Raw genomic sequence first — 15460 nt, forward strand, 5'->3', positions numbered from 1 at the left:
TCTTAGGCATTGATCTGTGGCACAGTGTTAACTGCTGAAGGCCTGTTCTTATGAAAATTTAAATTTGAATTAAAAAGAAAAAATTTGTTTTGTTTCATCCAGGGTCCCAACCAGGTCATTTCTATAAAATATCTGAACCCAGATATTGGGTCTTAGCAATTTCTTCTTTATTTAGGATCCTTGCCTAAACTGTCATTCCCTCCCACTTTCTCCCTTGGGTCTCTCCCCTTCCCAAAGATGGAAGCTAGGATTATGGTTTGGGTAGGTGGTATGGTGAAGAACAGTAGCCTGATGGGATTCACATGCCCCTTCCTCTCTCATCCTGGGTCAGATACCTAGTGACTCCTGGCATGGAATTGTAAGCATCCACTTGTCCCATTTTCTCCTCCCTCTCTGCGATACACACACAGAGTAGAGTTTAGTAATCTCCGGGGTAGGAGCATGCCTGATGCAGTATCCCTGGCATTAGGGAGAAAGAGACTGTTGGTGGCTGTTGTGTCTTAATAGCCATCAGAAGCTGGTTGATAATGGGAGTGCAGGTAGGGGGAGGTTTTGGGGGGAAGGAGAAGTCTGCTCTAATTTATTAGAGGCATACATTAGAGGTCTTTGTCAGGAAAGCCTGAATTCCAGTCCTTGACCTTTTAATGTTGTATTTCTCAGTCCTTTTATTGTGGAAGTATGCCATTTAAACTCTTTCGGTGACGTAGAAAATTTTAAAAAACGTTTGTGGAGGACTTGATTTATTAAAGTGAGGAAATGAAAAGTACCAAGTTATCTTACTTCTCACTTGATAAAATCTTTACCTTATTTGTTTTCATTCAGAATGTATTTAACAAGCCAAAAGGAACAAACTCTTCAGCGATGCCCCTGTCTCAGGGCCAAGTGGTTGTAAGCCCGCCCTCCTCCAGGTCAGCAGTGTCAACAGGAGGAGGTAACACCTCTGCCGTTTCCCCCAGCTCCATCCGTGGCTCTGCTGCAGCCAGCCTCCAACCTCTTGCTGAACAATCCCAGCAAGTTGCTTTAACCCATACAGTTGTTAAACTCAAGTGTCAGCACTGTAATCATCTGTTTGCCACAAAACCAGAACTTCTTTTCTACAAGGTAAAGAGAGATCATGAAAGGGATTGAATATAAATTTATCCAGTGGAAACACTTTTGTGTTTTCAATTTTGAACACTCAGTTTGCTTTGACATGAAAAGGACTTCTTAAAGATAAAGCAACTGTTTAGTTAGCTCTTAATGACTCTTGTTTTTCTGCAGGGTAAAATGTTTCTGTTTTGTGGCAAGAATTGCTCTGATGAATACAAGAAGAAAAATAAAGTTGTGGCAATGTGTGACTACTGTAAACTGCAGAAAATTATAAAGGAGACTGTGCGATTCTCAGGGGTTGACAAGCCATTCTGTAGTGAAGGTAAAGACAAAGTTGGTTTATCCACAGAGCATGGGTTGTTATAATTCATGATGACTTGGGCAATTAAGCCACGATTAGTTTTCACATTCTTTTTGTCTTATGAGGTATAATTAGAAGTATTTTGGAGGCCTGGCACTGTGGCTTACGCCTGTAATCCCAGCACTTCGGGAGGCTGAGGCGGGTGGATCACTTGAGGTTGGGAGTTCAAGACCAGCCTGACCAACATGGTGAAACCCCATCTCTATTAAAAAACCCCATCTCTATACAAAATTAGCTGGGCATGGTGGCGCACACGTGTAATCCTAGCTGCTTGGCAGCCTGAGGCAGGAGAATTGCTTGAACCTCGGAGGCAGAGGTTGCAGTGCGCCGGTATCACGCCATTACACTTTAGCTTGGGCGACAAGAGTGAAACACTGTCTCAAAAAAAAAAAAAAAAGTTTTTTTGAATTGTGTTTATAGTTAATTCCCTTTAAAGTCAATCTTTTTATTTATTATTTTTATTTATTTATTTTTTTGAGACAAGGTCTTGCCCTGTCACTCAGGCTGGAGTGTGGTGGCATGATCTTGGCTTACTGCTATCTCCGCCTCCCTGGTTTAAGGGATCCTCCCACTTCAGCCTCCCAAGTAGCTGAAGCTACAAGAGCATGCCACCATGCCTGGCTAATTTTTTTTATTTTTTGTAAAGACGGGGTTTCACCATGTTGTCCAGACTGGTCTTGAATTCCTGAGCTCAGGTGATACTCCTGCCTCGGCCTCCCAAAGTGCTGCGATTACAGGCGTGAGCGACTGTGCATGGACGAAAGTCAGTCTTTTTAAATGTTGCAATAATTGCAATAAAAAACTGTAAAAATGATTAGATCAGTGGTATTAATAAAGAAAATCTCTTTATCTCTTTATAAGTTTAACTATGACATCAGAGATCTTTTTGTTCTCGCACTCATTTGTAAAGAAGAGCTTAAATAGTTGCTGCTTCTTGGCTTAAAAAACTTTTATACTTCTGATATTTCTGAATATAAATGGCCTAATATTTAGAGTATATTTAAAAGGTGGGGGCCAGGCGCAGTGGCTCACGCCTATAATCCCAGCATTTTGGGAGGCTGAGGTGAGCCAGATCACCTGAGGTCAGGAGTTCTAGAACAGCCTGGCCAACATGGCGAAATGCTGTCTCTACTAAAAATATAAAAATTAGCTGGGTGTAGTGGCAGTCGCCTGTAATCCCAGCTACTCTACTCAGGAGGCTGAGGCAGGAGAATCACTTGAACCCGGGAGGCAGAAGTTGCAGTGAGCTGAGATCATGCCACTGCCCTCCAGCCTGGGAAAAATGAGTGAGACTCTGTCTCAAAAAATAAAATAAAATGAAATAAAAGGTGGTATAAGTTTGGTTTGTAAATATAGAGACTGTCTTGTAATCTAGAGGCAAATAATTGTGTATTAGAAATTTTCTTAAAGTTTTATGTCTGAGACCACAGAAACTTCTTATACCTCCTCAGGTAAATTTGATCTTTCTTCCTTTCATCCCTCTGATCCTCAGTTTGCAAATTCCTATCTGCCCGTGACTTTGGAGAACGATGGGGAAACTACTGTAAGATGTGCAGCTATTGTTCACAGACATCCCCAAATTTGGTAGAAAACCGATTGGAGGGCAAGTTAGAAGAGTTTTGTTGTGAAGATTGTATGTCCAAATTTACGGTTCTGTTTTATCAGGTAAAGGTGATAATATACTTTTTTTTGGCTTTCTGAAATCAGTGCAAATTGTTTTCTATTTAAAATATATTCAAATTATGTCAAGAAAAATTTGGTGTTTAGCACTGGATAAAATAAGTTATGGGCTATAACAAAAATTCAGTTGAATATAAACATGAACTCTTTGGGATAAAAAGTATAGGATTTCTGCAGAGTTTGTTGTTAATTGGATATGTTCCTTTTATTTTTGCCTTCTTATAAGGCACATTGCCCTTATTTGACTTCTTTCAGGTTAGAACTTCACATAATGTTGCCTGAAGTGGCTCTCTCATTCAGGTTACTCTGAGGAATTTGAAGTCAGACCTTGTCTCACTTCATAGGTCAAAGGACAATAGCTGGCAACTATTCCTACCTCATTTTAAAAAAGATTAACTTTTTGAAAGGCTAACAATGGTAGCTGCAGTTAATTGAACCACTAATACATGTCTGGTGCTCCGTAAGTGTCATTTCATTTAATCCTACCATAGTCCCAAGAGCTAAGAATATTATTGCCATTTTATAAATAAGAAAAAGGAGAGAGGTCCAGGGAAGTTAAGTAATATGCTCTTGAGGAAGCTGATAGGGGACAGGAAGACAGCATCTATAACACTCTGGTGAAATCACTGTTTGCTTGTCTACCTCACCCCCAAAATAGAATTTTATTGTTGAGGGAGGGTAATCTATTTTTCATGATACTATATAGGGCCAATCACAGTGCTTAAGACAAAGGATGTCTAATTAAATATTTGCTGAATGAATCAAAACCTTTATGACTCCAAAGCCCATATTATATCAACTGCTGTAAGCTGCTGCTTAATTTTTTTAAAGTTGAACCTATCTTTATTTATTTTTAATTATTTTTTAAATTGTGTATCTTTTCTTCCCCCACCCCACGCTGCCCACCCCCCACCCCACTGCCAGACAGAACCTTGTTCTGTTGCTCAGGGTGGTGTGCAGTGGCGTGATCAGTGGGTGATGTTGGCTCCCTGTAGCCTCCGCCTCCTGGGTTCAAGCGATTCTCCTGCCTCAGGCTCCCGAGTAACCGGGAAAGGTGCGCACCACCACGCCCAGTTATGAACCTATCTTTTGACTCCCTTATTGGTAATTTTGAAAATAAGAGCCTTTTTTTGTTTTGTTTTGTTTTGTTGAGACAGAGTCTCACTCTGTCGCCCAGGATGGAGTGCAGTGATGTGATCTTGGCTCACTGCAACCTCTGCCTCCCGGGTTCAAGCAATTCTCCTGCTTCAGCCTTCTGAGTAGCTGGGATTATAGGCGTGTGCCACCGCGCCTGGCTAATTTTTGTATTTTTAGTAGAGATGGGGTTTCATCATGTTGGTCAGGCTGGTCTTGAACTCCTGACTTTGTGATCCGCCTGCCTCGGCCTCCCAAAATGCTGGGATTACAGATGTGAGCTGCCATGCCTGGCCACAATTTTTATATTATCTTGATTTAGGGCATCTATATAAAACAAAGAATTAAATAAAATCAGTATTTTAAGGTAAGAACCTTACATTTTGTAGTCTCAACTGACTCATATATCCTGTGTTCATAGTGCCTCTTTTTATGATTAATGTTATCTTTTCATTATTTTATAGTTTTAAGCCTATCTTGTCCAATGTTTCTTTCTCAGATGGCCAAGTGTGATGGTTGTAAACGACAGGGTAAACTAAGTGAGTCCATAAAGTGGCGAGGCAACATTAAACATTTCTGTAACCTATTTTGTGTCTTGGAGTTTTGTCATCAGCAAATTATGAATGACTCTCTTCCACAAAATAAAGGTAAAATTAAACTTAGCTAATGGGATTTTTATGTCAGTGCTAGGACACTATCAGCACACACAGTTATAAATAATATAATAAAAACAAAATTTCACTGGATTCAAATAGCCTGAATTTCCTTAAATTTTTCTTTAAGAAGTCTTTAAGATTTCCCCTTGAGGGAAAAGTGATTCTAATACTTTTTGCACTGATAGTCAAGCACAGCAAAAGGCCGATAATGTATCTGCACTAATTTTTATAAGAAACTTGTTTTTTTTGTTGTTGTTGTTTTTTTGAGACTGAGTCTTGCTCTGTCGCCCAGGCTGGAGTGCAGTGGCGCAATCTCGGCTCTCTGCAAGCTCCGCCTCCTGGGTTCACACCATTCTCCTGCCTCAGCCTCCGAGTAGCTGGGACTACAGGCGCCAGCCACCACGCCCGGCTAATTTTTTTGTATTTTTAGTAGAGACGGGGTTTCACCGTGTCAGCCAGGATGGTCTCGATCTCCTGACCTCGTGATCCACCCGCCTCAGCCTCCCAAAGTGCTGGGATTACAAGTGTGAGCCACCACGCCCGGCCGGAAACTTGTATTTGATTGCTTTTGATTGAATGTATCTGTCCATAAATAACTTGAACTAGGGATATATACTATTTAGTTAATAAACCAGAAATAAAAATAGAAAATCAGGGCAAACAAAAGGAGAGTATAGTTAATACAGTTGCTGTGACTAGTGTAAAATTTGATTCAGAGCTTGCTTATAGGCAAGAAGAAAAGAACAACACGTTAATTATCTCAGAAAATACAAAGTAGACCGGTTCTACATGGGTAGCAAAGTTGATCCTGGCTAAGAATAAAATAATTTTGCAAGTAGGACAGCTAATGTGGTCAGAATATTCAGGTGAGTAGATAGATCCATGGTGTATTCATAAAGTAGCTCTCCTAAATATTTCTTTCTCAGTATTAGATTAAAAACATTTGGTAGCTGGGTGCGGTAGCTCGCACCTGTAATCCCAGCACTGTGGAAGGCTGAGACAGGCAAATTACTTGAGGCAAGGAGTTCGAGACCAGATTGGTAATCGTGGTGAAACCCCATCTCTACTAAAAATGCAAAAATTAGCCAGGTGTAGTGGTGTGTGCCTGTAATCTCAGCTACTCAGGAGGCTGAGGCATGAGAATTACTGGAACCTGAGAGATGGAGGTTACAGTGAGCCAAGATCACACCATGGCACTCCAGCCTGGGCAATAGAACAATATTCTCCCTCTCAGTAGAAAAAAAGCCGCTTGGTATTATGTTCTCTGATCAAAGTCTGGAGTGCTACCTAATTGACAGAGCTTTGACTCCTTGCAGTCTGGCCATTGCCTACCTTTGCAGCCTTATTAATGATTACCTTAATCATAAGTGCCTTGTGCTAATCTTTTGTGTTAGCCTTCCATTCCCCAGAACCAGTCAAGTTGGTAGTAGAATATTCATTTTATAATATGGGTTAAGAAAACCAGTATTATGGGGTTGGACAGCTCCCTCATTAACTTATTTATAAAAATTGTCATGTTAAGTTTTTTTTTGATGCACGCTTAGGTCTAGGAGTTTTAATAGTTACTAATAGAACAGCCCAGTGAATCCTGAAGCTAATACCTTTTTGTTGTTGTTGTTGTTGTTGTTGTTGTTGAGACTAGGTTTTGCTATGTTGCCCAGGTTAGTCTTGAACTCCTGGTCTTAAGTGATCCTCCTGTCTCAGCCTCCCAAGTAGCTGCGATTACAGGCTGGTGCCACTGTATCCAACACCTGTATTTCTACCTGTTAAATGTCATTTGAGGTTTATAATTTTATAGAATTGGACTCTCTTTAAGTCCTAATGAACACTAATCTGACCAGAGTCACCCAACCTAACATTACATAGAATCAGATATTTGTATTGCTTCTTGAAAACCTAGTTACTAAACAGGGTTTTGTGTGTGAGTATGAGTGTGTATGAGGGAGAGACCCTTTTGCTTATTCCAGGTCTTAACTTTTTATTTTAATCAGTAAATATTTCTAAAGCGAAAACTGCTGTGATGGAGCTCCCTTCTGCAAGGACAGATACAACACCAGTTATAACCAGTGTGGTGTCATTGGCAAAAATACCTGCTGCCTTATCTACAGGGAACACTAACAGTGTTTTAAAAGGTATGACTTGATATAATGACATTTGGCTAAGCCATAGAAGTGAGTGTTGTCTAGCCTAAGTAGTTCTCTTTTTTTGAGACAGAGTTTCACTCTTGTTGCTCAGGCTGAAGTGCAATAGTGCGATCTCAACTCACTGCAACCACTGCCTCCTGGGCTCAAGCAGTTCTCCTGCCTCAGCCTCCCGAATAGCTGGGATTACAGGCACCTGCCACCATGCCCAGCTATTTTGGTATTTTTAGTAGAGACGGGATTTCACCACGTTGGCTAGGCTGATCTCAAACTCCTGACCTCAGGTGGTCTACCTGCCTTGGCCTCCCAAAGTGCTGGGATTACAGGTGTGAGCCATTGGCCAGTAGTTCTTACTGGTAATACCTTTCTTTATGAGATGTAGGGGAACATGCACCCCCTCCCACCATCCCCCCACCCCCGCCTCAGGGGAGTGGGTAGCAAGCAAGGTGGTGTAGATGGGAAAGGAAGTGTCTTTATTTTTGTTTTTTCAATTTTTAATTTTTTTTTTTGAGATGGAGTCTCACTCTGTCACCCAGGCTGGAGTGCAGTGGTGCAATCTGGGCTCACTGCAACCTCTGCCTCCCAGGTTCAAGCAATTCTTCTGTCTCAGCCTCTTGAGTAGCTGGGTTTACAAGTGCCTGCCACCACACCCAGATAATTTTATATTTTTGGTAGAGACGGGGTTTCACCATGTTGACCAGGCTGGTCTGGAGCTCCTGGCTTCCCACCTTGGCCTCCCAAAGTGCTGGGATTACAGGCCACCACACTGGGCTAATTTTTTTTCTTTTTTTTTTTTTCAATCAGGCAGGCTCTTGAGCCATAGAAGGTTCAGAGACACTCCCCAGGAAGTGATATTTTTTTAGGAGCCCAAATTATTTTAATATTCCTACTCCTTTACTGCCAGAGATTCTAATACAGTTGGATGGGGTTGGGGCCCATGAGTCCTTACCAATATTAAGCACCCTGGGTGATACTGATGCAGTTTCCTTGTACCATGTTTCTGAGAAATTCTGGTTTAGACTCTAGCCCAGCTTAATGGGAGGAAAGTAACTTCTCAGTTTCAGTGTTTACTTCTGTATATTCTAAGGATAATAATGTTTATTTTAATTTACAACAGGTGCAGTTTCTAAAGAGGCAGCAAAGATCATTCAAGATGTGAGTTTGATTGTTAATACTTTTCTTGATAATGCCACTTGGGCTTATTTTCACTTTGGATATAGCATTCTAATATATCTGAATACTTTTCTTTTTGCTGGAAGAGGGTCCTAGTCATTAATCTAGGTCTTGGGCACAACTAACAGTAAAGTGACTGGCATAGGCTTTTGACCATATTTCAGCAGCAGTTACTGTTTTTGAAGATGATGTAAACGTGGATTGCTGTTCATAGTGGCAAGCTTAGTCTTTAAAAAAGTGGAGTGATAGCCGGGCGCGGTGGCTCAAGCCTGTAATCCCAGCACTTTGGGAGGCCGAGACGGGCAGATCACGAGGTCAGGAGATCGAGACCATCCTGGCTAACACGGTGAAACCCCGTCTCTACTAAAAAATACAAAAAACTAGCCGGGCGAGGTGGTGGGTGCCTGTAGTCCCAGCTACTTGGGAGGCTGAGGCAGGAGAATGGCGTAAACCCGGGAGGCGGAGCTTGTAGTGAGCCGAGATCCGGCCACTGCACTCCAACCTGGGCGACAGAGCGAGACTCCGTCTCAAAAAAAAAAAAAAAAAAAAAAAAGTGGAGTGATATATTGTGCGCTTTTGTTTTGAATCTTACAATTTAATCTTAGATCATTAGTAAGAATGCATTCTTGATTTATTTTATTATTTATATTCAGGTTCTTTAATTTATTTAAATTCTTGTTAATTCTACTTGGTTGGAAATAACAAAACTACATTATTTTTCTCTTTTACTATATTCAAGTATTTTCCTTTTAAGTTTCGAAAGTTCAGTGTAGTCCTGTTTTATGCAACTTTGAATTATGTGAGACTGAAAATAGTGCAAAGTAAAAATACATTTAGACTTTCACTTTATGTCTCAAATTTGAAATATTGTGAGACTTCTCAAAATTAAAAGAAATGTTCAAGAAATGCATACTTTCAAGTCTGGCAGGCTGACTGCAAATTATGGCATTGTTGCCTTGTATCAGCATCACTTTAGCAGGAAAACAAAATTCCCATCATTCTTTATTAGTATCACATGATACTGTATCAGTTCTTGGGTTAATGTTTTTGATGACTGTTATGCCTTTTTTTTTTTTTTTCTTTTGAGACAGGGTCTTGCTTTGTTGCCCAGGCTGGAGTGCAGTGGCATGATCGTAGCTCACTGCAACCTTGAAATCCTGGGCTCAAGCAATCCCCTACCTCAGCCTCCTGAGGAGCTAGAACCACAGGTGTCTGCCACCACGCCCAGCTTATTTTGTTTTTTTCTTTTGTTGAGATAGGGTCTCAGTCTTGCTATGTTGCCCAGGCTAGTCTCAAACTCCTAGCCTCAAGTGATCCTCCCACCTCAGCCTCCAAGCTGTTGTGATTACAGGCATGAGCCGATGGCGCCCAGCTTGTGTTGCTGTCTTAAATTTGCTCTTGAGATAATTAAAACTCTTTTTCATATCATATCATATAATATAAATGCCATTATATTAAGTGGTGGTGCTAGTGCTAAAAAATGTGCCCCAAATTTAATAACTTTAGAACAAAAGTTAGATGTGATAAAAAAAATCTATGAAGATGACCAAACCACTGCTGTGATATCTCATGCTATTAATTTAGGAGAGTGTACCCTGCAGAATATTAGTGGTAGTGCTCAAAAAACCGAAAGCAGTATTAAAGCAGGTATGCCTCTTAGTTCACAAAAATTATAACCAGGCATTGATAATGGAATAAATGGAAAAAGTTCTGGTAACACAAGTTGCAAGATCAATGCTGCCATAATGCACCCCTGAGGGCAATCTGTCATCTATGCTAAGGCATGAGTATTCTGATTTTGATTTGAAAAGAGGTGACAATGAGACAAAAGGTTTACTACAAGTCATGGCTGGCTCTCCAATTTTAAAGCTCACCAAGGTTTTAGGAATATAAAAATGAGCCGGCAAACTGTATCTGCTAACTCCAAAGCTATCAAAACATTTCAGCCTTACCATAATTTAAAGAGGCTTTAACTTGGAAGACAACATAACAACATAACACCTGCTAATAAGGAATCTGTGCAAGTAGAACAGAAGGTAGATTTGCATAGAGTTCCTGAAGAGGATATTGAATATTTGCTTGGGTTGTTCCCCATGGATTAATAAAGGAAGTCTTGCTAGAATTAGAAAAATAAAAGCAGCTGGAAGAGGGTCCTAGCAGTCAAGCCGGGCCTTGGGCACAACTGACAGTAAAGTGACTGCCATAGGCTTTTGACCATATTTCAGCAGCAATTACTATTTTTGAAGGTGAGCTAAATGTGGATTGCTGTTCGTGGTGGCAAATCTAAAGATGAAAAATGTGTCTGCATACCAAGAAATCCTCAGTGAAAAAAAAAGAGAAAGAAAAACTCTCAAGCTACATTAGATTCATTCTTTAGCAAAAGTCTTCCAAGGAATCAGACCAGCCTTCACTGAAATGTGGAGAGATAGCTTGTCCTAATTTAGTGTCTCGTAACCCTCTCATTATTTGTGTTATTGGAAGATGATAGTAATTTCTCCTTAATTATTTTCAAGCAGCATACCACATTAGATAATGAACTGTCATTAAGTTAACTTGGTATTTATTTGAATATTATGTATTGTGCATTAAATTATATTTTAAAATTACATAATAAATCACTGTGTGGTACATTAATTATTAACCACACAATTGTATAATCAAGATATTAATGTATTATTATATATTAGTATTAACATGTATTCATAAAAACATTCTATATTAATTATAGATTTATGTACTCTGAGAATGCTTCTTTCCTCTATATATATGAGATAATTAGTCTTGAATTTTGTCAGTTTTGAATTATTTAGTTTTTTTAGGAACCTATACCTCATATTTCATGTAGCTGCCCTATATATGTTTTCCCTATGTGGAGTATTTGTTTTTTTTTTTTTTTTTGAGACGGAGTCTCACTCTGTCCCCCAGGCTGTAATGCAGTGACCCAATCTCAGCTCACTGCAAGCTCTGCCTCCTGGGTTCGCGCCATTCTCCTGCCTCAGCCTCTCGAGTAGCTGGGACTGCAGGCGCCTGCCACTACGCCCAGCTAATTTTTTGTATTTTTAGTAGAGACAGGATTTCACTGTGTTAGCCAGGATGGTTTCGATCTCCTGACCTCGTGATCCACCTGCCTTGGCCTCCCAAAGTGCTGGGATTACAGGCGTGAGCCACCGTGACCGGCCCCTATGTGGAGTATTTCTATAATTCACCAGTCATTTAAACTATGTTACAGAATAGTTTTGATTAATATTTTTACTTTAGTCTATAAAAAGCATAATAATAAATAATGTAGTGCTCTTACAACATGAAAAAAAACAAACCTGACAGTTTTAGAATATTTTCTTGGTTTCTCTGAGAACTTTGTTGTGAATCTCCCTCAAGTTACTTAAATGGTTTTAAATTTTTGGGAAAGGTGAAGAATACAGAAACTACAAAGAGGAAAATCTGTAAAACTCAGCAAACTTTTTCTTTAAAAGTCTAGATAGTAAATATTTTAGACTTTGCAGGCTCTATGGTTGCAACTATAGACTCTGTCACCTCTGCCATTGTAGTGCAGAAGCTGCCATAAATAATACATGAAAGAGTGAGCGTGGCTATGTTCCAGTAAAATTTTATTTACAAAAACAGATGGTGGGCTGGACGTGGTACACAGGCCATAGTTTGCCAACCCCTGCTCTATGATATTCCCACCATCCAGAATTAACCATTGTTAGATTTGGTTTATTTGCTCAGTTTCTTTCCCCTACCTTTTTCTCTTTTTTAAAAAATTAATCACTGCTACCAGTTCATCTCCTTTTTACATCCCTGGAAGCAACTACTATTATGAGTTTAGTGTATGTTCTTTTAGATGGTCTTGTAATCCTTTGTATTTACAGATCCATGGAAAATATTTAATATTGTTTTTAAAAATATCTATCTATGTTGATACTGAGTAGGTTTGGTACATTCCTGTTGATTATAGTAATATTTTGCCTGTAGGTACCACATTTTATTTATCCGTTGCCCTATTGATGAACATTAGATCATTTCCAGGTTTTCACTATTAAAAATCTTTGCAGCTAGGCACGGTAGCTCATGTCTGTAATCCCAGCATTTTGGGAGGCCAAGGTGGACAGATCTCTTGAGCTCAGGAGTTTGAGACCAGCCTGGACAACATGGCAAAACCCCATCTGTACTGAAAATACAAAAAATTAGCGAGGTGGTGGCAAGTGCATCTAGTCCCAGCTACTTGTGAGGCTGAGATGGGAGAATCACCTGAATCCAGGAGTTCAAGGCTGTAGTGAGCCTTGATTGCACCACTGCACTCCAGCTTGGGTGACAGAGTGAGACCCTATCTCAAAAAAAAAAAAAAAAAAAGAAAAAAATCTCTGGGGCCAAGTGTGGTGGCTCACGCCTGTAATCCCAGCTCTTTGGGAGGCCAAGGATCACTTGAGTCCAGGAGTTTGAGACCAGCCTGGGCAACATGATGAAACCTCATCTCTATAAAAAATACCAAAAAATTAGCTGGGTATGGTGGTGCATTCCTGTAGTCCCAGCTACTCAGGAGGCTGAGGTGGGAGGGTTGCTTGAGCCTAGGAGGTAGGTCAAAGCTGCGGTGAGCTAGGATCATACCACTACACTCCAGCCTGGGTGACAGAGTGAGACCCTGTCTCTAAATAAATAAATAAATAAATAAATAAAAATATCTGCTCCAGTGAATATCCTTGTATATTCTGTGTGTGTAGATGTGTAGAAATGGAAGAGTGGAATTGTTAGGTCAAAGAGCATTTTCATTTTTAGGGCTGTTCCAACTTTTATCCCTACCAACAGTTATGACTGTACCCATATATTACAGTCTCACCATCATTTAATGTTGTCAGATTTAAACTTTTTTTCCAATCTGCTTGGTGGTATCTTATTGTTGTCTTATTTTGTGTGTCACTGATTACCAGTAGGTTTGCTTATATTTCTGTTTTTTGGTCATTTGAATTTTCTTTAATTTCCTGTTTTTAATTTTTCCTCATTTTTGTGTTGAATTATCTTTTTCTTAATGATTTTTAGGTGGTCTCTCTATAATCTGGATTTTCCCCCTTTTCAACTAATTATTTTCATCAACACAAAAATATGCAGTCCTACATCTTATCTGAGAATAATCCTTTTTTAACACCATGGCCCTCCAGCAACTATTCCTTTCCTCTGCTCTCTTTATGGAAAAACTCCTCTAAAGGTAGCCTGTTTTTGCCGCCTCTGCCTCCTTATCTGTTATCTCTCCTTAGGTCACTCCAGTCAGGCTTTTGTCTGCACCATTGCATTGAAACTATTCTTGTCAATATTGCCATCAGTCTTTATTTTGCCAAATCTGGTAGTCAATTTACTGTATTTAACACAGTTACTCTGTCCTCCTTTTTTGAAATACTTTCTTCATTCAACTTCCAGGACATCATACTTGGCCCTTTTCTCAGTCTACATTACTTTTAGTGAACTCATGCAGTCCTGTGGTTTTATTGATTGATCGACTGATTGAGACAGGGTCTTGAGTGCAGTGGCATGATCTCAGCTCACTGCAACCTCCACCTTCTGGGATTGAGAGGCCCTCCCACCTCAGCCTTCTGGTAGTTGGGACCACAGCAGCATGCCACCATGCCTGGCTAACTTTGTATACTTTTAGTAGAGATGAGGTCTCACTATGTTGCCCATGCTGGTCTCAAACTTCTGGACTCAAGCCATCCTCCCGCCTCAGCCTCCCAAATTGCTAGGATACAGGTGTGAGCCATTTCTCTTGGCCCAGTCCTGTGGTTTTAAATACCACCTAGATGGTGGTTGATTCCTTCTAGATTTATTTAGATTTATTTCTCTTACCCTGACCTTTGAGCTCCAGATTCATGTATCCAGCTGCCGACTTGACATTTACACTTAGATGATTAACAGCCATCTCAAATAATATATCTAAAACAGAACCCTTTTATCCCCCCAGACTTCTCTTCAGTGATCCCTACTTCTTACCACCTCCATTACCACCTCTTTAGTCTGAGCATCATCATTCTTTTGGATTATTGCAGTGACCTATCTGTCTTCCTGCTTCCATTTTTGTCCTTTGCAGTTTTTTCTCTACACTGTTACCAGAATGGTCTTTTAAAAACCCAAATCAGATCATGTCATTCCTCTGCTGAAAAACCTTCAATGAAATTCTGAAAAGAATAAAGAAGGCAAAGAGCTAGTTTCCACATACTGAAATTATAGGAAAACTATGGATATAAAGCTGCGTAGTTAAAACAGTTGGTACTGGTGCATGAACAGACAGCTCAGTAGAAGAGAAATCCAGAAATAGGCCCAAACATTTTTTTTTTTTTTTTGAGACAGAGTCTCGCCCTGTCGCCCATACTGGAGTGCAGTCGTGTGATCTTGGCTCACTTCAACCTCTGCCTCCCAGGTTCAAGCAGTTCTCTGCCTCAGCCTCCCTAGTAGCTGGGATTACAGGTGTGCGCCACCATGCCCGGCTAATTTTTGTATTTTTAGTAGAGACAGGGTTTCACCATCTTTGCCAAGCTAGTCTTGAACTCCTGACCTCGTGATTCACCCACCTCGGCCTCCCAAAGTGCTGGGATTACAGGCATGAGCCACAGCACCTGACCAAAACATATATTTAATATATACGAATTTAGTAATGATAGAGGTGACATTTCAGATCAATAGGAAAAATATGGATTATTTAATAAATAATGCTGTGACAACTGAGTAGACACATGGAAGAAAATATAGATTTGTACCTCACAATTTAGACCAAAATAAAGTTCAGATGGAGAAAGACCTAAGAAATTGTAAGTATGTAGTCAGAAAAATATAGGAAAAAATTTTAACAGTGTAGAAGTCTTTCTAAATATGTCACAAAACCCAGAAGCCATAAAAGAATCAATGGGGAAATTCAACCATATTTCAAAATCGAAAGACAAATGACAAAATGAAAAGGTTACATACAACTCATGTTACAAAAATCTAGTTTTTTTAAATAGTAAAGAGCTTCTATGGGCCAGGTGTGGTGGCTCATGCCTGTAATCCCAACACTTTGGGAGGCCGAGATGGGCAAATCTCCTTAGGGCAGGAGTTCAAGACCAGCCTGGCCAACATGGCGAAACCCTGTCTCTACTAAAAATACAAAAATTAGTTGGGTGTGTTGGCACATGCCTGTAATCCCAGCCACTCAGGTGGCTAAGGCACGGGTGGTAATTGCTTGATCCCGGGATGCAGAGGTT

General features: G+C 40.1%; 1 protein-coding gene across 8 annotated transcripts in view; it reads left to right on the plus strand.

The window, feature by feature from the left end:
• ZMYM6 (zinc finger MYM-type containing 6) overlaps positions 1-15460 on the plus strand; it is a 46365-nt gene that overhangs the window by 20802 nt on the left and 10103 nt on the right. For all 8 annotated transcript variants that reach the window (XM_037996823.2, XM_037996816.2, XM_037996830.2 and 5 more), the window contains 6 exons: positions 823-1101; positions 1261-1411; positions 2943-3115; positions 4764-4911; positions 6912-7052; positions 8179-8216. In XM_037996823.2, the coding sequence (XP_037852751.1) occupies positions 823-1101; positions 1261-1411; positions 2943-3115; positions 4764-4911; positions 6912-7052; positions 8179-8216 (930 nt within the window). The remainder of the gene's footprint in view (positions 1-822; positions 1102-1260; positions 1412-2942; positions 3116-4763; positions 4912-6911; positions 7053-8178; positions 8217-15460) is intronic.

This window comes from Chlorocebus sabaeus, chromosome 20 (assembly GCF_047675955.1).
Source record: "Chlorocebus sabaeus isolate Y175 chromosome 20, mChlSab1.0.hap1, whole genome shotgun sequence".
In the NCBI taxonomy this organism is placed as follows: domain Eukaryota; kingdom Metazoa; phylum Chordata; class Mammalia; order Primates; family Cercopithecidae; genus Chlorocebus; species Chlorocebus sabaeus.